At 43.8% G+C, this 25,619-nt stretch overlaps 1 protein-coding gene across 2 annotated transcripts; it reads right to left on the reverse strand.

The window, feature by feature from the left end:
* On the reverse strand, positions 1-25,322 carry cdk9 (cyclin-dependent kinase 9 (CDC2-related kinase)). Of its 2 annotated transcripts, none has more exons than XM_078550037.1 (7): positions 25,215-25,322; positions 15,064-15,145; positions 10,305-10,395; positions 9,298-9,464; positions 6,206-6,377; positions 4,371-4,519; positions 1-2,168 (listed from the first exon to the last, which is right to left on the reverse strand). In XM_078550037.1, the coding sequence occupies exons 1-7, from the start codon at positions 25,244-25,246 to the stop codon at positions 1,803-1,805; spliced, it is 1,059 nt and encodes a 352-aa protein (XP_078406163.1). In that variant the 5' UTR covers positions 25,247-25,322; the 3' UTR covers positions 1-1,802. The 2 variants fall into 2 exon arrangements, with proteins under 2 accessions (XP_078406163.1, XP_078406162.1); XM_078550036.1 differs by having other exon boundaries at positions 25,168-25,313.
* Positions 25,323-25,619: the final 297 nt, after the last annotated feature.

The following is a 25,619-nucleotide window of genomic DNA, read 5'->3' on the forward strand; positions in this document are numbered from 1 at the left end:
TCTTTTACAACAGTTTATTTAAAAATCTGCAACAAGGTAGAATTCATAATCAACACTGATGTACTTTATCACAAAATGTTAAACGTTTTGCATATGCACTAATCTTGCACTGCACAATGTAACAGAATCTTTTCACTGAAATTGCTTATATTGAAGAATTGCACCTTAACTGTGTTTCCTAAACCCCCTCAGAGCTGAATCTTAATTGATATTCCAACACTGCAGTGTAAAATGTATCCAGAGGCAAAATACTTGCAGTACCAATGATAACAAAGTAATATTTTATACTGCCAGTGGGCAATTTGATCTCCTGACATTAACAGAAGTCTGGATGATTAGTGAAATTGCAATGAAGGGATTACTTAAGCAAGCTTTCTGTTTTATTAAAACAGGTTGGCCAACAACACTGGTCTCCAAATGCACCAATTCAAAAGCACGTAAATGAGGTCTCCCCATTGCAGTCTACAGTGTGCAATACTGTTGGCCAGACTATGAAGAACAATCTGCCAACTGATGCACTTGCATAAGCGGGTGGTGTGGTGTTGGGGGGAATAAAAGATCCTTTTGATCACATGACCCAGCAAGGTAAGCACCGCTGGATCATCCGGGGAGGCGTGGATCATCCAGGGAGGCGGGCGGGGGGGGGGGGGGGGGGGGGGGGGAGGTGGATTGTTTGAGGGAAGAGAGACAGAGAGACCGCTTGGGGTGGAAGGAGAAGGGACTGCGTTTCTCAAAACATTGAGGTTGAAATTAAAGATGCAACTTGAAAGAACAAACTCAATCTACTCAGTTCACCGTAATGCAGCTACAGGCAGACTGGTGGACAGACTATCAGAAACAAGGCAACAATAGAACAGGAAATCAGAAATCCTTCATGACAAATGAAATGCATCACAAAATGGCAGTAACTGCAAACCTGTCTGAAATATCAGCTGCCCTGTGAGAAACACGTTTTACTATAATTAAAAATATATATATATTTTTTAAAAACCTTCAACAAATGTATAGCACAACCCTGCTGACAGTATCAATCCCTTAAAGAGTAGCAAATTTCTGGCTATTTTGGTTTTAGGGAAACACAACCATATCCCCATCAAGATGCTCTCACTGATAAATGATGCTGTGGTACTTCAACGTGAATGTATTTATGAATAAAGTTTTCAAATGATTTATTGTAAAGATACACATCTTTTAAAAGCAATCGTCTTAGCATTCAAAGATCTGACTGCCCGATCCTCAGTAAAATTAAATGAATATAAATCATAACCTTCCCCAAGGTCCCAGTATCTCACGACTGGTACAAGGGGCAAGCTAGTCACAATCTACTGCTTCCCTCCCTCCCTCCCTGTGGAGCACTATCAGGTCTCAACAGGCAGGCAACTCACTCCGTGCAGATCAAGGAACAAACCCACACACTCCACTGCTGGCCCATACACTGAGCCACCCATACTGCCCAAGCTACTAACATGAAGATAATTCAGCAATCAGACAATGATGAAACGACTGCAGGCTATGAACAAAGAGCTCTACAACAATTCTAAACTGATGTTCAAGATCCCTGGGGAAAAACGAAAATTAACCTAAGGTTAACCCAATAGAACCTCAGGATTTCACTTCTGGACCCTCAGTTCAGCTCTTGGTTTCTGAAGTATCACCTCTGTCAAGGAATCAATATCCGATCGATACTAGGCACAATTAACGTGTAGACTGTTCAATATTTTTCAATCATAAGACCTCAAATATGGCACCATCATATAAATAAAATAACCCGTCTCTTTGATCCATTACCTCCTTAAACACATTCAGAACACTCGATCAAACTCTGTCTGGTTGGCAGCAGCAGGATTCTTGTTCTGAGTGGTTGATTGCTGAGGCATGTGACTAGCTCGCCTCCTGGGAGGAGCCAAGTATTCAAACATTGACTGGTTGTGCGTCGAGAGCATATTTTTGAGGTCAGAAGGCATGGGGTCAGTCCAGAAGAAATCATGGTTCAGTGCATCATCACTGTCAATCCTCTGGGCAGGGTCGAGGACAAGCAGCTTGTCAATGAGGTCCAGTGCGTAAGGGTCTTTTACATAAGCCTTCAGCCGGTCTTTGACCTTTCGCTTCTGACCTTTGGGCAGTTCCAGTTTTTGGTAGAGTTCATACTTTTCAACATTAGGCCAAACCTGAAACCAAGCAAAGTTTCATTTTCATTAAAAATGCAAGATTTGCTTTTGTCAATATTTTATTAATATCTAATGAGAGACTGCACAAAAATAGAGTTACAGCCATGGGTTTGCTATTTTTGTAAAGAAATTGGCAAAATCATGGAAAGTGATCCCCAAGTGACCAGTAAAACTCCCAGAACACAATTTTATAAGATGTGGAACACACTAAACTAGAAAATGTTGGAAATCCGAGATTAAAACAGGAAATGTTGAAATTGCTCAATTTAATATATGAGACAAGTCATTTTCCCTGTGATTCATCATCACATTTTCAATGCACTTACCACATGGCATATCTCAAATGACTCACTGTCCAAAAATATTATTTGCTCCTCTGCCAATTTTTTACTTCATTCATGGGATGTGGGTGACATTGGTAAGGCCAGCATTTATTGCCTTCAAGAAGTGACCACCTTGAATACAACTACATAGCTTGCTAGGCCATTTCAGAGGACAGTTAAAAGTCAACCACAGCAGGTTTCCTTTCCTAAAGGACATTCCTCCTCCTCCTTCAGTTACTATGCCCTAAGAGGGTGCAGTGGTTTGCCGTTGCCTTCTGCGGTATGGCTGACCAGGAAACTCTCACTCTTACCACCGGCCATCAGGTGTATTGGAAGGGTTTGCAGACTGATAAAAAAAACATGTTTGGCCATGTTATGGATGCACCTTCCTTGGCCATTAAGTCCTGAAGTGGAACTCAGAGCTTCTGGCCCAAAGGCAGGAATGCTACCCACTGTGCCACAAGACCTTTGCCTAAATAACATTAGTGAACCAAATAGTTTTTTTTTAAAACAACAATCTCATAGTTTCATGGTCACCATTACTGATAGTAGCTTTTTATTCCAGATTTATTTAATTAACTGAATTTAGATTCCCCAATTGCCATGGTGGAATTTCAACTCATGTCTCCAGATCAGTAGTCCAGGACTCCAGATTACCGGTCCACTAAGCTACTATACCCCAAAATTTCTTACTGCTCTAGGATCATCTGGAATGCGAAGATTATTCCCAGCATCTTTTTTTCTTCTATGAAGTGTCCCTTCGCCTCTCTCCCCTCACCCTCATCTCAAACAAGTGCAAGGATCTCAGATTTTCATGCATTGTGATTGAGACTACACACATTCTGCTGCCTCTGCCATATCCCCTCACTTCCCATTGCCCAAGTCAAATCTCCCCAACCTGTAGCCCTGAATTCACCTCTTTCACTAGTTTCTCTTCTCATGCCATCAGAGCTCATCTTCTCCTTTAGACCCATCCCCTGGTCTCAAATCAATTTTCATCAAAGACTGACCACCCAACTGCCTTTCCTGGTCATGTTAGCTTATAGTGAACTGGACCCTCCCCTTCAAATTTACCATCATCAACCCTCAAAAGCAAAAAAAACCCCATAAAACCTCTGTCTTTGTAAACTATTACCCAATCGCTAAATTCTTTCCTCTCAAATCATAGAGTCATATATTGCTGAAAAGAGATATTTTTAGCGAAGGTTTTTGTATTACGCTCATCAAGACATTGTGCAAGAATACAAATCTGAGGGAGACAAGATTTATACTGTGAGAAGAGAGTGCTGATTGGTTGGCAAGTGGACTCTGATTGGTAGAGGTATTGCCATGGGGAATGCACCAGTTGATGGTGACTAACAGTTAATTGCCAAACATTGTTTGAAATTGTCTACAAAAAACCGGGCCCTGTGTATTAGTATATGTCATTGCCAATATACGCAAATGTGCCACACTGCGAGCCCAGCTGACAATCTTAAATTGGTAGTCAGCGTAATGTTTAGCACACTGAGGATTATTTAGCAAATGTCGTCCAATTGCAGAATCACACCTGATGTTAGACATTGTGTTTTGAGTTTTGTAAGCACGGGCTGGTTAGGTATGGTCATAGTAGCAGTGTGAAACAGCTAGCTTCATCTCTTGCAGTAGCAACACAAGTGGTATTTGCCACTAACAGGATGCTGCCATCAAGCCAAAAAGACATTCTGTTTATCACACATATGAGTAATGTTGTTTATGAATTTCAGTGCCAGTGTGATGCTAGGTATGTAGGCCGTATGTCCCAATGACTGGCAGATTGTATCAAACAACATGCCCATTCTGCTGTTCGCAATAGGCGAGGTTAAGCCTCACCTGTCAACATAGAACCAGCTGGCCTTACCTCCGCTGTGATAGAGCCACAGAGCTGACTGATCAGGGTTAACTGATGTTGTTCTGTGTTACCCTGCATTATAGGACTCCGAGTCCACATCTCAGCCATGATGCACCCAGCTCCCCACAAATCTATGGGTGGTCCATAATCTCGCTCACCTGTGGGGACAAAGGTAAACAAATAATATTACTAATGATGAAGCAGGGCACAACTTGCAGGACTGTTGTACTCCCTAGTCTTCTATTATCCACTCGAAGGTACTGAGGTAAGATCCCTAGCCTCTTACCTCACCCGGGCGATTGTCCTCACATGCAAACCCACACGATGAATGCCATCAGACCAATCGGATATCACAGCTCAGCCCAATTCTATCTTCATCCAACAGACAAACATGTACACTTCTCATTGGAATCATTAAATACTACCACCCTGACTCAGTTATCTCTTCCTTTGACAGGGGGCACTGAAGCCAAATATATGCTTCCACCACTACTCCCCTGGTTAGACTGGTTCAGAGTACAGGTTAGGGTGGGAGGGATGAGATTTAATACTATATCACGTGGTATTCCATCACTGCAAAGGCAGCTAAGCAAATCGATAACACAAAGTTTGCCAGGAATATGTTATACTGAAGCTGTAAGCATTATATGTCCTCCTAGTTCATGGATCAGGTGGGGGTACACCCTGGAATGTCCAGGGACAAGGCAAAACCAGCAAAACAATAGAAGATATATTCCAGGCCTCCATAAATACCGTGGCACCTAGCTCGAGAATTATAATCCTACTTCAAATATTCACAAAAAGAGGATGCAATTCAAATGGGTAATTACAGGATAGCTAACCTAAAATCCATAGTGATTTAACGTTCTTTCTTTATTCTTGGCTTGTTTGCACAATGCCATTTGGGCCTGGCATCAGAAAGCAACCAGAATCATAGAACCCATCAACTATACGCCAGCCTAAAAAAGTGTTATCCAACCCATTCCCACTTTCCAACTCTTGGTCCACAGCCTTGTAAGTTACAGCACTTCATACACCTAAGCCCTTTTTAAACGCAATGAAGGTTTCTGGCTCTATCACCCTTTCTCAAGCAGTGAGAAACCATCCTCCAGCACTGTGTCCCAGCAGAGTCAACTCCTCCAAGAACGAGAAAACTAGAGAGAAAAGATGAAAAGTTCCCACTTGATAGCGATCTCTCCTAGCCACAAGAGGCTGAGCACCTTCAAATTCTGCTTCTCAATCAGTATTTGCACCTTTCATGGAAACTACATAAGCCCTAAATATTCAGCACACTGCCAAACATTTGTGTCCTTTAAAATACGGACGTGTCGGCTCTGATTCTGAACAGCCTGTCATGGAACAGTCCTCAGTCATGTGTTGGAACAGGGAGACGAGCCACACATGATGCCCACATTACACAAGTGACACACTGACATTTTCAACACAATTCTTGTTATTGTATTTACTCTTAAACAAAGGTTTATTAAACTTTTGTCATGATGGGGATAGTCCTTTAACACAGTCATTTGAGATGGGAAGAGACAAATTAGTTTATTTATTCAGAACTGGTTTGGGGGGAGGGGAGGGGGCGGGGAACTAAGACTGAAATGAGTTGATGACAAGTTAAAGTCAGTTATTATGACTAGGTGACACTAAAGTTCAGTTTTTAAAACCTATAGGCTGTGGGAGGAAGAGAACCTGGGACGTATGAGGTTCCACAGCAATATTCCACCCCAAACCCCTCAAATATTCACCTGTAAACCCTAAGGGCAGGTGGGGTTCACTATCACAATTGGTAAATTCTGCCAAGCTGGTCATGTACAGTAGAGTTTGAGATAACCTACCTAGCAGCAGCTCCGGTGGTCGATACCACAGTGTCACCACCCTGTTGGTATAGCGGTTCGGCTGGCTATTCTTGGCCAGGCTAAATGCTCGAGCTAGACCAAAGTCAGCCAATTTCAGCACACCATCCCGAGTGATAAGGACGTTAGCTGCTTTCATATCTCGATGCAAGATCTGGAAAAAAAATCAGCATAAAGCAAATGGTATCAGAGTAGTTTACACTACTATTTATTTCTCCAAAGACAGGATCCCGAGCAGAAATTCCTTTGCAGTTCATCCTGAGGCTCACATTCAAAATACTGAGCCCTTTGTAGCTCAATAATGTTGCGTAGTGTGTTACAGAATTTGCCTGAAGACATAAAGACTTGCATTTACCCAACACCTTTAAGATGCGTTACATATGAACATATGAATTAGGAGGAGTAAGCCATTTGGCTCCTCGAGCCTGCTCTGCCATTCGATAAGATTATGGCTGATCTGATTGTGGCCTCAACTCCACATTCTTCCCAATAACCTTTAACTCTCCTGTTAGTCAAGAATCTATCTACCTCTGTGTTAAAAATATTCAATGACCCTGCCTTCACCATTCCCCTGGAAAGAAAGTTCCAAAGTTTCACAACCCTCAAGAGAAAAAAATTCTTCTCATCTCCATCTTAAATGGGAGACCCCTTATTTTTAAACTGTGTCCCCTAGTTCTAGTCTCTCCCACAAAGGGAAGCATCCTTTCAGCATCTACCCTAAGACCCTTCAGGATCTTATATGCTTCGATAAGATCTCCTCTCAATCTTCCAAACTCCAATGGATACAGGCCCAGCCTTTCCAACCTTTCCTCATAAGATAACCTCCCTGTCCCAGGTATCAGTCAAGTGAACCTTCTCTGTACTGCTTCTAACACATTTATATCCTTTCTTAAATAAGACCAAACTGTATACAGTACACTAGATGTGGTCTCACCAATGCCCTATACAACTGTAGTAAAACATCCCTAATTTCATATTCCATTCCCCTTGCAATAAACAACAACATTCCATTTGCCTTCCTAATCACCTGCATATTAATGTTTTGTGATTCATGTACCAGGATATCCAGATCTCTCTGTATCTTGGAGTTCATCAATCACTCTCCAATTAAATAATATGCTGCTTTTCTATTCTTCCTGCCAAAGTGGACAAGTTCACATTTTCCCATATTATACTCCATCTGCCAAATCTTTGCCCATGCACTTAACCTATCTATGCCTATTTGCAGACTCATGTCCTCTTCACAACTTACTTTCCTACTTATCTTTGTGTCATCAGCAAATTTAGCAACTATACATTCAGTTCCTTCATCCAAGTCATTGATATAAATTGTAAATAGTTGAGGCCCCAGCACTGATCCCACTCCACTAGTCATATCTTGCCAACCCAAAAATGCCCCATTTATGTCTACCCTGTTTCCTCTTAGCTAACTAATCCTCTATCCATGCTAATATATAAACCACTGATTTTCTATGTGGCCCGTTATAACCTTCTTAATAATAGATTCCAGCAATGTCCCTACGACAGATTTTAAGCTAACTGGCCTGTAGTTTCCTGTTTTTTGTCTCCCTCCTTTCTTTAATATAGGAGTTACATTCACTATTTCCCAATCTGATGGGACCTTTCCAGAACCAAGGGAATTTTGGAAAACTAAAACCAATGCATCTACTATCTCAGTAGCCACTTTTTTAAAGATTACATGTCCAAATGCAGCAGGGCCTGGACAATATCCAGGCTTGGGCTGCCAAGCGGCAAATAACATTCGGCCCACACAAGTGCCAGGCAATGACCATCTCCACAAGAGAGAATCTAACCATCGCCCCTTAACTTTCAATGGCAGTACCATTGCTGAATCCTCCACTGTCAACATCCTGGGGGGTTACCATTGACCAGGACTGGACTCACCGTATAAATACTGTGGCTACACAGCAGGTCAGAGGCTGGGAATCCTGTGGCAAGTAACTCACCTCCTCACTCCCCGAAGTCTGTCCACCATTTACAGGGCACAAGTCAGGAGTGTGATGGAATAATCTCCACTTGTCTGGATGAATGCAGCTCCAACAATACTTGAGAAGCTTGACACCATCCAGGATAAAGCAGCCCGCTTGACTGGCACCAAATCCACAAACATTCAGTCCCTCCATCACCAACACACAGTGGCAGCGGTGTACACCATTTATAAGATGCAATAAATGCTGGCCCAGCCAACGAAGCCCACATCCCATAAATGAATTTTTAAAAAAAAGCAACTCACCAAGGCTGCTTAGACAGCACCTTCCAAACCCTATCACCTAGAAGGACAAATGCAGCAGGCACATGGGAACACTACCACCTGGAAGTTCCCTTCCAAGCCACTCACCATCCTGACTTGGAAATATATTGCCGTTCTTTCACTGTCGCTAGGTCAAAATCCTGGAACCCCCTCTCTAACAGCACTGTGGATGTACCTACACCACAAGGACTGCAGCGGTTCAAGAAGGCAGCTCACCACCACCTTTTTAAGGGCAATTAGGGAATGAATAAATGAATGAATAAAAAAAACTCAAGGACAAAGTCAATCTGGACCTGGGGACTTGTCAGCTTTTAGTTCTATCAGTTTTCTTAGTATCTTTTCCCTGCCTATTGTAATTGTTTTAAGTTCCTCCCTCCCTTTCATCTCCTGATTATGCTGAAGTGCAATGTCACAAAATAATGTGGTAGCAACCTTGCACTCAAGGTGCCACACACAGCTACAAGGCAGACAGAACTGACACTTGTACAACACCTTCCACTGCCTCAGGACATCTCAAAGCACCTAACAGCCAACAAGGTTCAGACCATTTAATCAGTATTAGATTAATTGTCAATATTAGAAGCAGCGCCCTAAAGGATTGAAATAATCCCCATTTACCAGAGCTCCAATTCCTTTTAAGTACAAGGAAGCATGTAAACCACCATAATGTATTTATCTTTACAGTGCTCAGATAACCATGTAGCTGTGACCAAGATTGTGGGCTCAACTATAACCAAAACCCACCTGTCCAGCAAAACACAAATCAAACCAACCGAGGTCATCCCATTTCACTGCTTCTCACCTTATTCCGGTGAATGTAGTAGAGCCCGTTCAGTAACATCTGCATCACCTTCTTGATTTCTGCCAATGTGAACTTCACGTTGGCATTGCTGAGCAGTCCAGCAAGGTCATGCTCACAGAAGTCAAATACCAGGTAGATGCTGCCCTTGTAGCGGTTATACTGCGTGGCTGCAGAAATTAAACAGAAATATACATCACTGTCACCTTTAACTATCACTATCCCGGGTGCTAGCACCCACTTTCGTTTGTTAGGCCCAAAACAAAAAAGACTATAAGCCAAGCAAGGAGACAGCAGGTGAAGCAATTCCAGTTTCCCTGCTGCATTCTCCATGGCAATGCCTCAACCAGAGTCCACTTGCCAACTAATCAACACTCTCTTCTAATGCAGCATAAATTGTTGTTCTCTTTACTGTTAGTAATCTTGCGATCTGCCCTGATGAGAACAAGGCGAAAAGTTTAGACAGCACCTCTCTTTATTAAGCAATACTCAAATTCCAATTTGGGAGAAAACCAAAACCTCTGTGGAGTCTTCCTCAACTGCCATTAGTTCAGGTCGCAAGCTGGAATACGAAACACTGTTCCCAAGCCAGTAAGGTGTTCAGCCCAATTATTTATTTATAGATATATATATATTATACATATAATGATGAAAGAAAGAGACAACATCCGTGCTTGCTGCTCACTGGGAAAATGCAGCACTGTGGATTTCAGGGGAAGACCAGATTTCTTTGGCTATCATGCCACCCATTTTTGATGAGCCTGTCAGAACAACTGTCTAGCTTTGTAGCTGAAGAATGGCCAGTAGAGTTGGGAAAGGAGTTATTCTTTTTATTCCTGATGGAGAAATGTAATGATACTTCCCTCACCAATGCATGGTCCCATCAGGCCAACCTATTACATGTGTCTTTGAGCTGTATGGACAGGATGTGCCTGGACTTATAACTGCAAGTATGTTCGTATGACGTGAATATATTCCTGACTGATTTGCAGTTTGAGATGTGAACTCACCTTTAGTGCGACAGATCTCAATCAGATTCACCACGTTTTCATGCTTCAGCAGTTGTAGGATTTTTATCTCTCTCAGGGCCGTGATGGGAAACTACCAGAAACATTTGATTAAAAAAATTATTCGCATCACAATCTTGTGTGTAAACACTTCTATATCTTAACAGAGCTCACAAATTGTTATACCGCAAAATGTTAATTTATAACCAGGAACAGAAGAAAGCAGATTCATGGATGAGGAAAATGTTTCCACCTCATCTTAGTGATCAAAGGCAGCACATAGGAGGGGTCCGATGCCAATACACTATAGTAAGAAAAAGCAAATCACAGGAAAATAGTTCATGTATCACAAATTAACTGAGGGATGTCTAATTAAAATAAATAAAAATCCCTGCAAATAGTTGTTTGGTAGTACATAACTTGGGTATTGCTGAAAAAAAGAGACATGTCTAAACTTTTCTCATCAGGGCACTCGCAAGAATACCAAAGAAGGGGGAAAACTACAAATATGAGGGAGGGAAAATTACAATTTATACTGTATGTGAAGAGAGCACTGATTGGTTGGCAAGTGGCATTACCATGGAGAACGAGCCACTGATCGTGACTGACATTTAACTGCCAAGCATTGTTTGAAATTTAAACCAGGCAGCTTGACCCTAATTGGTCAAGGTGTTGCCCTGAGGAATGAGTCAGCGAATGGCTGTCACTTCGCAGGTCTGACAGCATCTGTGGAGAGAAAGGCAGAGTTAACATTTTGAGTCCATATGACTCTTCTTCAGAACAGTTCTGAAGAAGAGTCATATGGACTCAAAATATTAACTTTGTCTTTCTCTCCACAGATGCTGTCAGACCTGCTGAGTTTTTCCAGCACTTATTGTTTTTGTTTCAGGTTTCCAGCATCCGCAGTATTTTGTCTTTATTATAATGGCTGTCACTTATTTCTTTTTTAGCTGAAACAGGCGCAATGTATGTAAATGTTCTTTAAATCTGCAAAGAACAAGGCCCTGTGTATTAATATATCTGACTTCCAGTACACGCAAATGGACCTCGTTGCAAGTCCGGCTGATAATCTTGAATTGGTTGTCAGCGTAATTCTTAGCACACTGAGGATTATTTAACAAATGTTGTCCAACTGCGGAGTCACATCTAAGGTTGGACACTGTGTTTTGAGTTTTGCAAGAATGGGCTGGTTGGGTATGGTCTGTACCCTGCCTGTTGCGAACAGTGGAAGGGACATGTTGTTTGATACAATCTGCCAGACTTTGGGATGTACGGCCTACATACCTAGCATCACACTGGCACTGAAATTCATATACCACATTACTCATTTGTGAGATAGGCAGAATGTCTTTTTGGCTTGGCGGTAGTTAGTGGCGAATACCATTTGTGTTGCTACTGCATAGTAGCAGAATGAAACAGTTAGCTTCACCTGTTGCTCAAAATTTTGAGATACCTTGTCCTTCCAGGGTAATCTGAGGCAGGCTGGGCACTTTTCAGGGCTGAAGGTGACGGCCTTAGGCTCGTTCATGAGTTTGCGTGATATACAGCACAAAATGAACTGATCAGGTTAGCCATTATCCTGCAGGATGCCTGTTACAGCACAGCCGATAGTAAATGCAGAGCTGCTCAAATCCCAAAAGGGAAACTTGAAACAACTGCCACAACTATTTTGCAATTTGTATAAATTTTGAGATGTGTGCCTTGAATGCAGTATTAATAAGACCACTGAGTCTTATAGGTTTTTCACAAAACTAAATTAAACCTTTATTAATAAAATAAATGATTTTAAGTACATACATAGATCCACAAATTACTATGATAACTTCTAAATCCCTACTTAATCCAACTCCCAGTTACACTTTTGTTAAGGCAACAGTAAGACATAGATTTTAAAAGACCCAGGCAAAGAAACACGTTACCCTGAACAATCCAATTCAAAGTGAGTTTTCTTAAGTTCAGTTCTTTGTAGACAGCAACTTGGGGCTTAGATGCTGGAGGCTTTTCACACGTTTTAGACCTTACAATGCCTACCCTTAAACAGAGCATTCGCTCCTTCATACATATTTTCCCCTTTGAATGCAAATTCCCATTGTTTCACTATGACTTTGGACCTCGCCTCTCTAATATTAAAAATCTCTCATAGTACCAATTTTTCCAGTAATCTTTGGGAAAAATATACACACTGTTTGTTAACTTCTCCTGGCTAAGTGAAACATTTCACACTCTCTTTTGAATTCAAGGAGTCTGGTTTATTTAAAAATGCAAATGTTCCCAATACACCTATGTCTATCTACTTAACATTTCAAACCTGGCTTATCTTTTGATACATCAAAGCCTTCAGGACAGCTGCCTTTAATTCAATTAAATCTCACACACACAGATATAGACCCATTGATATAAATCCCGCTATTACTCTACTTTACAATAAATTCCAATGACATTAGGAAAATTATTATATCTTCCAGACAGTGCCTTTGCCTTTCAGCATCAAGTTTGCATGGTGAACAAATGGCTTGGGCCCTGTTTACAAGATTGCTGATATGACCAATCTTATAGCATGTGGAACTGTAAGGCGTATATTGACCAGTGAAGGTAGGCTTGACTAGACCATGATAGAGAACTCCCTGGCAGATTTCTCAATTAGTAAGTCAAGGAAGGGGAGTTAATTTGACTGATCCATTTCATAGATGAATTTGAGCGCAGGATGGAGCCCATTAAATAAGGAAATTGTTACATACAGCTGCGTATTTAGATACGGCAAACATATCATCCACATATCGGAAATCTGCCAGAGGGTTCTCTACCACAGTATACCGCAAGATTACCTTCGTTGGTCAATTTACACGTTGAGATTTTTACAGTCCCACACGCTATAAGATTGGTCTTATTGGCAACCTTGTAAATAGGGTCCGAGCCATTTGACGGCAGCATCCTGTTCGTGGCAAATACCACTCGTGTTGCTACTGCGAAAGGTGAAGCTAGCTGTTTTGCGCTACTATGGCCACACCCAACCGGCCCGTGTTTGTAAAACTCAAAACACAGTGTCCAACATCAGATGTGATTGTGATTGGACAACATTTGCTAAATAATCCTCAATGTGCTAAAAATTACGCTGACAACCAATTTAAGTCGGGTTTGCAATGTGGTGCATTTGCGTGTACTGGAAGTTATATATATTAATACACAGGGCCCCGTTCTTTGCAGACAGAAGGACATGTACATATGTTGCACCTGTTTCAGCTAAACAAAATAAGTGACAGCCATTGGCTGACTCATTCCTCAGGGCAATGCCTTGACCAATTAGGGTCAAGCTGCCTGGTTTAAATTTCTAACATTGCTTGGCAGTTAACTGTCAGCCACCATCAGCGGTGCATCCTCCACGGCAATGCCACTTGCCAACCAATCAGCACTCTCTTCACATACTGTATAAATTGTAGTTTTCCCCTTATATTGGTATTCTTGCGAGTGTCCCGATGAGTGCGTGGCAAAAAGGTTAGACATGTCTCTTTCAGCAATACTCAAAAATCCCTGCAGCAGGATGCAGAGATCAATTGATAAAAGACTGCCGGGTGCTGTACTGGGCCTCACAGAGCTCAATGTCTAGCCCCTAGTCCATTAGATAGGGTGAAGGTGGAGATGACTGCAGGATTTGCATGCAATTCATTCAGGTCAAGGCTTGGAATTTTTACTCTTGGCAAAAGACTACTGGCTAGACAATATCACAAGAGCAGCCCTCTGTGTTTAATATTTGTTAATGGGATATGGGCGTCTCTGGTAAGGCCAGCAATTATTGCCCACCCCCAGTTGTCCTTGAGAAGGTGTGTGAGCCACCTTCTTGAACCACTGTGTAATGTAATGTAATGTAACACGGTTGTCCTGTTAGGGAGTTCCTGGATTTTAGTAAAAGCAAAATACTGCGAATGCTGGAAATCTGAAACAAAAACAAAAATTGCTGGAGAGAAAGACAGAGTTTACGTTTCGAGTCCGTACGACTCTTCTCCAGAACGGTTCTGAAGAAGAGTCATATGGACTCGAAACGTTAACTCTGTCTTTCCACAGATGCTGTCAGACCTGCTGAGTTTTTCCAGCAATTTTAATTTTTGTTCCTGGATTTTGATCCAGCAACAATGAAGGACTGGCAATATTATTCCAAGTTAGACCATATGCAACTTGGAAGGAAATGTGCAGATGGTGATACTCCCATGCATCTGCAGTCCTTTCCCCTCTAGGTGATAGGGATCACAGGTTTGGGATCCATGATTGAAGAAGCCATGGCACCTTGCAGTAATGCAGCTTGTAGATGGAATGCACTGCACTGGTAATGGCAGAAGCAGGTGGTGCCTGGAGTGCCTGTCATTTGGGCTCTGTATCCTAGATGGTGTCAGGTTTCTTGAGTGTTGAAGCTGCACTTATGCAGGCAGGTGGGGAGTATTCCATCACATTCTTGACGTGCCTTCAAGGTGGTGGAAAGACTACAGGGAAGCAGGAGGTGAGTGACTCACCACAGAAAACCCAGACTCTGACCTAGGTGAAGTAGCAAGGGAGGTCAGTGCCCATGGTTGTGTGCCAACATGAGCCATAGCCTGCAGGGAAAGGACAGCTTTCTGCAAAAAATTCTTGAATCCTGAGGAACAGCCTATTACTCTTTAAACCAGTAGATTTTGTATATGCGGATGTCACACTCCTGTTACTCAACCTACCATTGAGCCTTCAGAGGAGACAAAATTAACTTTAATATCCAGGCTGACTTAACCCTACTTACCCCTTCCTTTTCATTTTCCATCAGGACTTTCTTCAAAGCCACTTTTTTGCCTGTCTGTCGATGCCGTGCTTTAAAAACCTCCCTGTAAAAACAATCACAGCATCTTCAGTCCAAAAGTTCCAGCTGCCAACAGATTAGCCCAGAACAATATGATCCGATTCCATAGTAATGTAAATGGGTCAGAGCAGTCACAATTTTGTAAAGCAATTCCAATAGTCAACATTTTTGTATACTTATAGGTCCTGAAATCAATTAAGCAGAACTGCAATGTAGAACTGCTAAGTGCTATAAGCATCACAGAAAATAAAATGTTGTCTTCCCATTTCTACTCTTCTTCATGCAGTCATTTAATGGCCACAGAAATATTTCTTGAAAGTTCACCATAGTTATGTAAGTGTCTATCTGCAATGGAGACATTGAATATGAGCTAGCTGATTAACAAAACTTTCACATCAAGGCTTTGTGCTTCCTTAGGACATCCCAAAGATTTCACAATAAAATACTTTTTGAAGTGCAATCACTGGTTTATTGGCAACTACTGCCAATTCTGTGCATTGCAAAGATTAAACGAGATGAGTCAGGTGAATATTCTTATTGTTATTTGAGGGAGGTTTGCTGGGCAAGGGCAGCAACCGTACATAAAGAACATAAGAAACAGGTACAGTCACGCCTGATCTTTTATCTCAATTGCACTTCCCAGCCCGCTCCCCATATTCCTTGATTCCCTGATATCTCAAAAACCCATCTATTCCAGCCTTGAATATGCCAAACAATGGAGCATCCTCAGTGTTCTGGGTTAGAGCATTCCAAAGATTAACAACCCTCTGCATGAAGAAACATTTTCTTATCTCAATCTTAAATGATCATCCACTTTTCCTGACGCGGTGTCCCTGTGTTCCAGATCCCCCAGCCGGGGAAACAATCTCTGTGCCTGCACTGTCAAGCCCCGACAGAATCTTGTATGTTTCAATGAGATCGCTTTTCATTCTTCTAAACTTGAAAGAATAGATCCAATTTACTCAGCCTCTCATAGGAACCAATCTAGTAAACCTCTGCCAGACTGCCTTCAAGTATATCCTTCCTTAGGTGCAGAGACCAAAACTATGCACAGTGCTCCAGGTGGGGTCTCACCAAAGCTCTATATAACTGTAGGAAGAATTCTTTGTTCTTGTACTCTAATCCCCTTGCAATAAATGCCTTCCTAATTGTTTGCTGCCCCTCCATGGTAACCTTGTGTTCCTTGTTTGAGCACACCTAAGTCTCTCTGAACAACATTTAACATTTTCACACCTTTTAAAAAAATATTCTGCTTTTCTATTATTGTTAAAGAGAATAATCTCACACTTCCTCATTTTATACGCCACACTCTCTCACTTAACTTGTCCATATCTCTTTACAGCCTCTTGTATCCTCCTCACAGCTTCCATTCCCAGCTTGCTTTGTATCCTCAGTAAATTTGGATAGGTTACTCTCAGTCTCTTCATCCAAGTCACTAATATAGATCGTAAATAGCTGAGGTCCCAGCACTGATCCCTGCAGCACTCCATCAGTTACAGCCTGCCAGCTTAAAAATGCCCCATTTATCCCTATTCTTTGCTTCCTGTCCTTTAACCAATTCTCCAATCATGCTAATATCTTACTCCCAACTCCATGAACCCTTATCTTGTGTAACACTTGGCATCTTACTGAATACCTTTTGGAAACCCAAGTATATTACTTCTATGGCACCCCCCAACTTTATCTACCGTACTAGTTGCATCCCCAAAAAACTCTAATAAATTTGTCAAACACAATTTCTCTTTCGCAAACCCTCACTGACTCTGTCTGATCATACTATGATTTTCTAAGTGCATTAAGATTTCATTAATAATAGATCCCAGTGATTGTCAGGCTAACTGGCCTGTAGTTCCCTGTTTTCTCGCTCCCCCCTTTCCTGAATCACGGTGCTACATTTTCAAACTTCCAACCTGCTGGGACCACTCTAGAATCTGGGGAATTTTGGAAAACCGCAACCAGTGCATCCACTGTCTCTGCAGCTACCTCTTTTAGAACCCTATGACGTAGGCTATCAGGTCCTGGGCCTTTGCCAACTTTTAGTTCCCTAAATTTCTCTAATACATTTTCCCTGTTGATAATAATTACTTTAACTTCTTCACTCATAGTAACTCCTTGGTTTTCCTCTATTCCTGGTATGCAGCATGTCTTCTACTGTGAAGACAGACACAAAATATTTGTTCAATGTCTCTGCCCTTTCCTCATTCCCCATAATTTCTCCTGTTTCTACCTCTGAGGGACCAACATCTGCTTTAGCTAACCTCCAGCTTTTTATATACTTGTAAAAGCTCTGACAATCTGTTTCAATGTTCTTGGCTTATTTACTCTCATTCTACTTTTTCAGTTATCAACTTTTTCGTTGCCTTTTGCTCGTTTCTAAAACACCCCCAATCCTTTGCAACAGTTATAAGCTGCTTTTAATCGTGTACTATCCTTAACTTCCCCAGTAAGCCGCATATGGATCTTTCTCACCATGTTTTTGGTTTTTAATGGAGTGTATTTCTGTTGAACATTGAATTTTTAAAAAAATGTTTGCTGTTGCAGAAGGCCAGCAGGCACTCATCATTTCCATTAAGCATGCTGGCTGACCCATGAGGCCCAATTGTACTGTTCAGTCCTTGCCGGTTGCCATCAAGCTTAGCTTTGAGGTCACTGATCAGGTGCTTGATATCACAGCTGGGTACCTCGTCCAATGTGTCCTGCAATTGGTGGTAAAATGTATCTTTCTCCTCCTCTGTGCCTGCCTCTATTGGTGCACAAACTTGCATAACAGTGACTTTTGTGTGGAATCTGGTGGTGATGATGCGATGGCTACTGGCTTCCACCCCACTAACAATAGTGCTAAACATCTGTTGAGTATGAGGTCAACTCCATGGGTGTGGTGTTCTTCTTGCCCAGAGTACGGGATTGTTGTGCCCTCGCTGCTGATTTATCCTTGGCCTGCCTACCATTTCGCTGGTAACGAAGATATCAAGTCGATAGGTTCTCATTTCTCGCAACACCTGGGACATCTTCTAACACTGGAAGTGTGTTCAGACATTCCCGGTGCCAATCCTGGTGATGGTTTTTGTGTTGAAGACTGGGCTCGTCAAGGATCAGTCTTCTTTTTGACTTTCATCCACTCCCATCATACGTACATTCTCAATGTCGTCCTTTTCTTGCCGGGGTTTGCCGGAATGGCTGCTTCTGTAGCAGTGATGGTTTTGTCCAGAGGGTGCTAGCCCCATGCCCAACCCTCCTCCTTTACCGACCAGGCTTGGGACTGGCTTCGGCGGCAAAAAGACATGGAGGTCTCCTGAATGAGAGTGACTATATATTCATCAGCAGCAGATGGAGGACATCCCCACAAGATGTCCACATCTATCCAGGTACGTATGTAGGATTGGACCACCACCTTGTGTTAGGCAAGATTCACCTGAAGCTGAAGGCCACGAAGTCACAAAGGCCACCTGCAATGGAGAAACTAAAGGACAAGGACACGTCAATCAGTTTCCGGCTGGCTCTCTCCAACAGATTCAAAGTACTTACGAAGTCAGGCAATATTGAGGAACAGTGGGAAATTGTCAAAAGAGGGATTAAAGAGAGTACAGAAGTCACCATTGGACGAAGGAGAGGAACCAACAAAGAAAATGGATCATTGGCCCAATGTGGAAGTTGATTGAGGAAAGAAAGCTGGTGAAGTACAAGAGGGACCAGGAAAAGAACAATGAACAAAGACAAGATGAGAAGTATAGAAAACTGGCCAAAGCTGTGAAAAAGAAATGCAGGAGAGGAAAACGAGAATGGATAGAGTTAAACAGCAGAGAGGCACAAGCAGCAGCAAATCAGAGCCAATCCAAGATGCTGCACAGGAACTGACTGGTACAAGAAGCAGCAGCACTCTACCAATCAAAGGAAGGACGGCAGGATGCTATTGACAAATGAGGCGAGGTGGGTGGAACATTTCTGGGAGATCCTCAATGAGCCCAGCCCCGAGTCTGAGTTCGATGCCAACACCGCATCTCAACAGCTGTGCATCAACCTGGGACAAATTGTTAGATCAGAGATCCAAAAAGCCATCAAGAGCCTGAAGAACAGCAAGACACCTGGGATAGGCGAGATGCCAGCACAGCTATTGAAACACGGCATGAACACCGGCACAACAGAGCTCAAGGGCCTGTTTAACAAGATCTGGACTGCAGAGGACTGGAGCCGAGGAGTAATTGTCAAGCTACCAAAGAAAAGGAACCTCAATGACTGCAACTGGATGGGAATAACGTTGCTGTCAGTACCTGGCAAGGTCTTCAGTACGATGTTCCTCAACAGTTTGAAAGCAGAAGTAGACGGTACCCCTCATTAAGAACAGGCAGGTTTCTGGGGTTGCAGGTCATACTGCGAACAGATCTTTACGCTCAGGAACATCATAGAGCAGAGCCTCGAGTATCAGAAGGAGCTTGTTATCAACTTCATTGATTTCAAGAAGACTTGGATAACATCCATTGGCAGTCACTCAGCACATCGCAAGAGAGTATGGCATCCCACAGCGATATGTTAACATCTTAAAAGCCTTATATCGGGAGTATGGCAGGGTTGCATACTCTCCCCATTCCTTTTGGTTATTGATTTCATCATGAGGAAGGTGACGGTGGATGCAGACTTTGGCATCTCATGGCAACACCACCAGCTGACAGACATGGATGTCGCAGGCGACACTGCCTTGCTGGTTAAAGAATCACATGCTCCAAGACATGACCAAGAGTCTTGAGACGAGCAGTGCCAAGGTCCTTCCATCACCATCGGGGAACAGAACATCGAAGACGACGACCACTTCCCCTATTTAGGGAGCAACATTTCCAGGGAGGGCAAAATAGAGATCAACATCCACACATGAATCAGCAAAGTAGCATCGGTCTACCAGTGGCTCCACACGGCGTGGGCATCCAACACCATCAACATGGCCATGAATCTGTGATTCTACGTGTCTATAGTGGTGCCAACTGCAAACTATGACTGCGAGACATGGAAGAAAATAGCAAAGGTGCCACATAAGTTGGGACACTTTTCACCAGCACTGCCTACTCGAGATGAAGAGACAACATAACCAACAAAGAGGTGCTATAAAGAACTGGTCAGATACGCCTGTAGGACATCGTGACTGAGAGTGGAAGGACAGTATTTTGCCTCTCGGATGTACGTACAGTGGCAGTAAAATGGACACCACCAAAAGACGACAACAGGGCCAGCCAAAGATGACCTGGTGAAGTACATTTGAGGAGGGCTTTCAAGAGTGGAACACCACCTGGGCTGGAGCGTAAGGGATTACAATGGACCGAGGCCAGCGGCAGAGATTTGTTGTCCATAGTCCCACACGGAACCAGAGGAACTAAGTCTAAGTAAGTCTTTAAATGTTTCCCACTGGTTATTTACTGCCATACCTCTTAGTCTATTTACCCAATCAACCTTAACCATCACTCCCCTCCTTCCAAGTAGTTGGCTTTGTTTAAGTTTAAGATCCTTGCTTTGAATTCAAGAACGTTGCTCTAAAACTTAACATGGAGTCAATTGTATTATGATCACGAGAGAATCTTTTACTACGAGATTACTAACTAACCCTTCCTCCTTACACAATACTAGATCTAAAAACAGCTTTGTCTCTAGTTGGTTCCACAACATATCGTTCTAGGAAGCTATTGAGAGAGCATTCAACAAACTCATCTTTGTCAATTTGATTTGTCCAGTTTATATGAAGATTAAAGTACCCCCACGATGCTAACATTGGTTCTGTTACAAGCTCCAATTATTTCTAGTTCTGTCCAACGGTATAGCTACTGTTAAGGAATCTGTGAGCTACTCCCCTCCAATGTGTTTGCTGACCCTTGTCACTCCTAATTGCTACCCATGCTGATTGTACATCCTGGTCTTCTAAGCCAAGATTCTCTCTGTCCTAATGTCATCCTTTATCAGGGCCAGTCCTTCTTTGCCATTCTGTCTTATCAAAACACTGCATACCCTAAAATATTTATTTCTCAACCTTGGTCACCTTGCAACCAAGTCTCCATAATGGCCATTATATCAAACCCATCTTTCTTTATTTGTGCCGTTAATTCATCTACCTTGTCCCAAATGCTTTGTGCATTAAGATAAAGAGCCTTTAATTTTATGTTTTCACTACTATACTTTGCATGGACCTTATTTGCTGATGCACTATTACCTTTAAACTCCCTGGCCCTTCCTGTCCAACTCTGGGTGCCTTTACTCAAATCACAATACTGCTCTATCGCCTTCAATTTTCTCTGTAGATTTCTAAACCTCCCTTCGACCGACCTCTCCCCACCCCCCCCTTTTATGGATGTTTTACACCACCTTTAATAATCAGATAGGACTTAGCAATCAAACATTTTAAAAACAGTGTCAGACATACCCAAGCCAGTCAATCACAGCAATTTGTTTCCAAATATATCCACCCATAAATATATTAATCCATAGCCGCTAGCCCCAGTAATCCATATAACCCCCATTCCCTGCCACTGATTTACATGAGCTAGTTGGCAATCCCTAAAATTAAACCTGAACATATTGAAAATAGACAAGTCCATCAGCAACAGAGAAAAAATCCCAGTTAGCATGTGCGGTCTAACAATGAGAGGTTCAATAAAGAGACAAAACCCAAAAAATTGTATTTCCTCATATAGTTACTTGTTCACTTCCAACATTTTCTATTCCACTTTAGGATGCACCCCCCACCACCTCCAAGGCTTTCATTTACCATAGGAAGTTGCATGCCTCCGCATGCTCTTTCAAGAGCAATCCAATTAGTCTCACAACCCTTCTCCTTCCCTCTAACCCTACAAATCTTCCCCTTCAAGTATTTATCCAATTCCCTTTTTAAGGTAACCATTGAATCTGCTTCCACCGCCGATTCAGGCGATACACTTCAGATCACTGAATTTTCCCTTTGTGTCATCCCTGGTTCTTTTGTCAATTACCTTAAGTATGACCCCGCTGGTTAGTTTCCCTTCTGGCACTGGAGACGGTTTCTGCCTACCAAAATGGAACCTCTCACTTTTTGCATTAAATTTCACCGGCCACGTGTCTGCTCACTTCATCAGTCTCTGTCTCCCTCGGGCTCTGTTACTGCCCTCCTAATTGTTTACTGTATTCCCAAATTTCATGTAATCTACAAACTTTGCAGTTGTGCCCTGTATACCCAAGTTCAGTTCACATCAAAAAGAGCAGTGGTCCTAATACCAATCCATGGGGAACACTAATGCAAAAACTTCTCCTCAGTCTGAAAAACAACCATTCACCACAACTCTTTAGAGTGAAGGGGACGAAGACTCAACCAAAGGCTCAGGGTACAGTCATACTTTAGGAGAGATTCAGGGGCTGGTTCAGGCTTCCACCAAACCCACCCCCCCCCCACCCCCCCCACCGCCAAACAACAAGACAATATGGTTGTTGTTTATTCTGCTGGATGGAAATATCTAAGTGACCCATAATAATAAATAGGGAGCGGGCTATTCAGCCTCTTGAGCCAGCTCTGCCGTTCAATAAATGAAGCAGTTCAAGGCGGCAGATCACCACCATCTTCTCAAGGGCAACTAGGGGTGGGCAATAAATGCTGGCCCAGCCAGCGAAGCCCACATCCTGTGAATGAATTTTTTTAAAAATCGTGGCTGGTCTGATTGTAGCCTCAACTCCACTTTCCTGCCTGACACTCATAACCTTTGACTCCCTTGTCTATCTAACTCAGCCTTGAATATATTCAATGACCCAGCCTCCACTGCTCTCTGAGGTAGAGAATTCCAAAGACTGACAACCCTCTGAGACAAGAAATTCCCCCTCATCTCCCTCTTAAATGGAATTCTGCATTCTGAAAAGGTACTCCTAGTTCTAGGTTCCCTAAGAAGAAAAATTCCCTTGAACCTACCCTAAGAAGCCTCCTCAGAATCTTAAGTTTTAATATCGCCTCTTCTTCTAAACTCCAACGAGCATAGGTCCAACCTGCTCCAACCTTTCATCATAAAACAACCCCTTCATCCCAGCAATCAACCTAATGAACGTTGTCCGAACTGTCTCCAGTGCAAGTATAAACCTCCATAAATAAGGAGACCAAAACTCTACACAGTACTGTAGGTGCCGGCTCACCAATGCTCTGCACAGCTGTAATAAGAGTTCGCTACTTATATACTCCAACCCCTTGAAATAAAGGCCAAAATTCCATTTGCCTTCCTAATTACCTGCTGTATCTGCACGTCAATTTTTTTGTTATTCATGTAAAAGGCCACCCAGATCTCTCTGTACTGCAGAATGCTGAGGTCTCTCTCAATTTATATAATATTCCGCATTTCTAATCTTTCCACTCATGTCAACAACCTCACATTTTCCGACATTATACTCCATCCGTCAAAGACAACTTGCATTTATGTAGCACCTTTAATGTGGCAAATTGTCCCAAGGCAATTCAGAGGAGCAATTTCAAACAAAAGTTGATAGAGCCACATTAAGGGGCTATTAGGGTTAATAATTTGTAAAAGATGCAGGTTTTAAGAAGGAGATAAGGGGATTGGAGTGGATCAAATTGACTTAGGTACAAGATCTGTATCAACAGATACAGGGGGAGCAACAGAAGCCACTGGAGCAATTCATTAGCTGTAAAGCACTTTGGGATGTCCTGAGGCCATATAAGATGTTTCAAAGATGCAGGAGGCTCAGTTCAGCTGAGATGAGAGCTGTCCCAGCCCCCATCCACAATAGGTCCCCTGTTTGGTTCCCCAAACTCTCCTAGGCCGTTCCCCACACCCACCAGGTCCCAGTATCATCCCAGATGGGGCCCAGATCCCTTCCCACAATCCACCACCCCCAGTCCCTAATCGCCCCCAAAGTCCCCCAATCCACCACCCAAAGTCCTTAATTGCCCCCTCTGTCCCCAATCCACCACCCAGAGTCCCTAATTGCTCCCTGTCCCCAATCCACCACCCAGAGTCCCTAATTGCCCCCTCTGTCCCCAATCCACCATCCCCCAGTCCCTAATTGCCCCACCCCCAATCCACCACCCAGAGTCCCTAATTGCCCTGTCCCCAATCCACCACCCAGAGTCCCTAATTGCTCCCTGTCCCCAATCCACCACCCAGAGTCCCTAATTGCCCCATCCCCAATCCACCACCCCCAGTCCCTAATTGCCCCGTCCCCAATCCACCATCCCCCAGTACCTAATTGCCCCGTCCCCAATCCACCACCGCAGTCCCTTATTGCCCCGTCCCCAATCCACCACCACCCAGTCCCTAATTGCCCCGTCCCCAATCCACCACCACAGTCTCTTATTACCCCGTCCCCAATCCACTGCCCCCCCAGTCCCTAATTGCCCCGTCCCCAATCCACCACCCCCCAGTCCCTAATTGCCCGGTCCCCAATCCACCACCCCAGTCCCTAATTGCCTGGTCCCCAATCCACCGCCCCCCAGTCCCTAATTGCCCCGTCCCCAATCCACCACCCAGAGTCCCTAATTGCCCCCTGTCCCCAATCCACCGCCCCTAGTCCCTAATTGCCCCCTGTCCCCAATCCACCACCCCAGTCCCTAATTACCCCCGTCCCCAATCCACCACCCAGTCCCTAATTGCCCCCTGTCCCCAATCCACCACCCAGTCCCTAATTGCCCCCTGTCCCCAATCCACCGCCCCTAGTCCCTAATTGCCCCCTGTCCCCAATCCACCACCCAGTCCCTAATTGCCCCCTGTCCCCAATCCACCGCCCCTAGTCCCTAATTGCCCCCTGTCCCCAATCCACCACCCAGTCCCTAATTGCCCCCTGTCCCCAATCCACCACCCAGTCCCTAATTGCCCCCTGTCCCCAATCCACCGCCCCTAGTCCCTAATTGCCCCCTGTCCCCAATCCACCACCCAGTCCCTAATTGCCCCCTGTCCCCAATCCACCACCCAGTCCCTAATTGCCCCGTCCCCAATCCACCGCCCCCCAGTCCCTAATTGCCCCCTGTCCCCAATCCGCCCTCCCCGAACCCCCGGGTCTCCAGTCTCCGCCCTCTCCACCCACCAGGCCCCAAACCGGCCTCACCCGAAGGTGCCCTGCCCGATCTTCGCCAGCTTCTCGTACTTCCCAACCTCGTCGCAGAACTGGAAATCCAGCGCTTCATAATGTTTGATCATGTCGGCGCTGAGCCGGACACTCATTCCGCCATCCGGGCACCTCGCCATCATCTGCTTCCGGGGGGAGGCCGGCCGTTGCATGCCGGGAAGTGGCCACACATCCGCTGCCGATCGCGCCCCCTGGTGGCCGGGAGCGGTACTGCAGCGTCAGCTGATGGACACACTGGGATACAATGGGGAGAGGGATTCATCCCAAACTCCTGCAAAACTCAGATTTGTGCTTTTTGTGTATTCTCCACTATTTTGAAATCCACAAATACCACCTAATGGCCCCCTGTCCCCACTCCACCACCCCAGTCCCTAATTGCCCCCTGTCCCCACTCCACCACCCCAGTCCCTAATTGCCCCCATCCCCAATCC

This window comes from Cetorhinus maximus, chromosome 10 (genome assembly GCF_964194155.1).
Source record: "Cetorhinus maximus chromosome 10, sCetMax3.hap1.1, whole genome shotgun sequence".
NCBI lineage: Eukaryota > Metazoa > Chordata > Chondrichthyes > Lamniformes > Cetorhinidae > Cetorhinus > Cetorhinus maximus.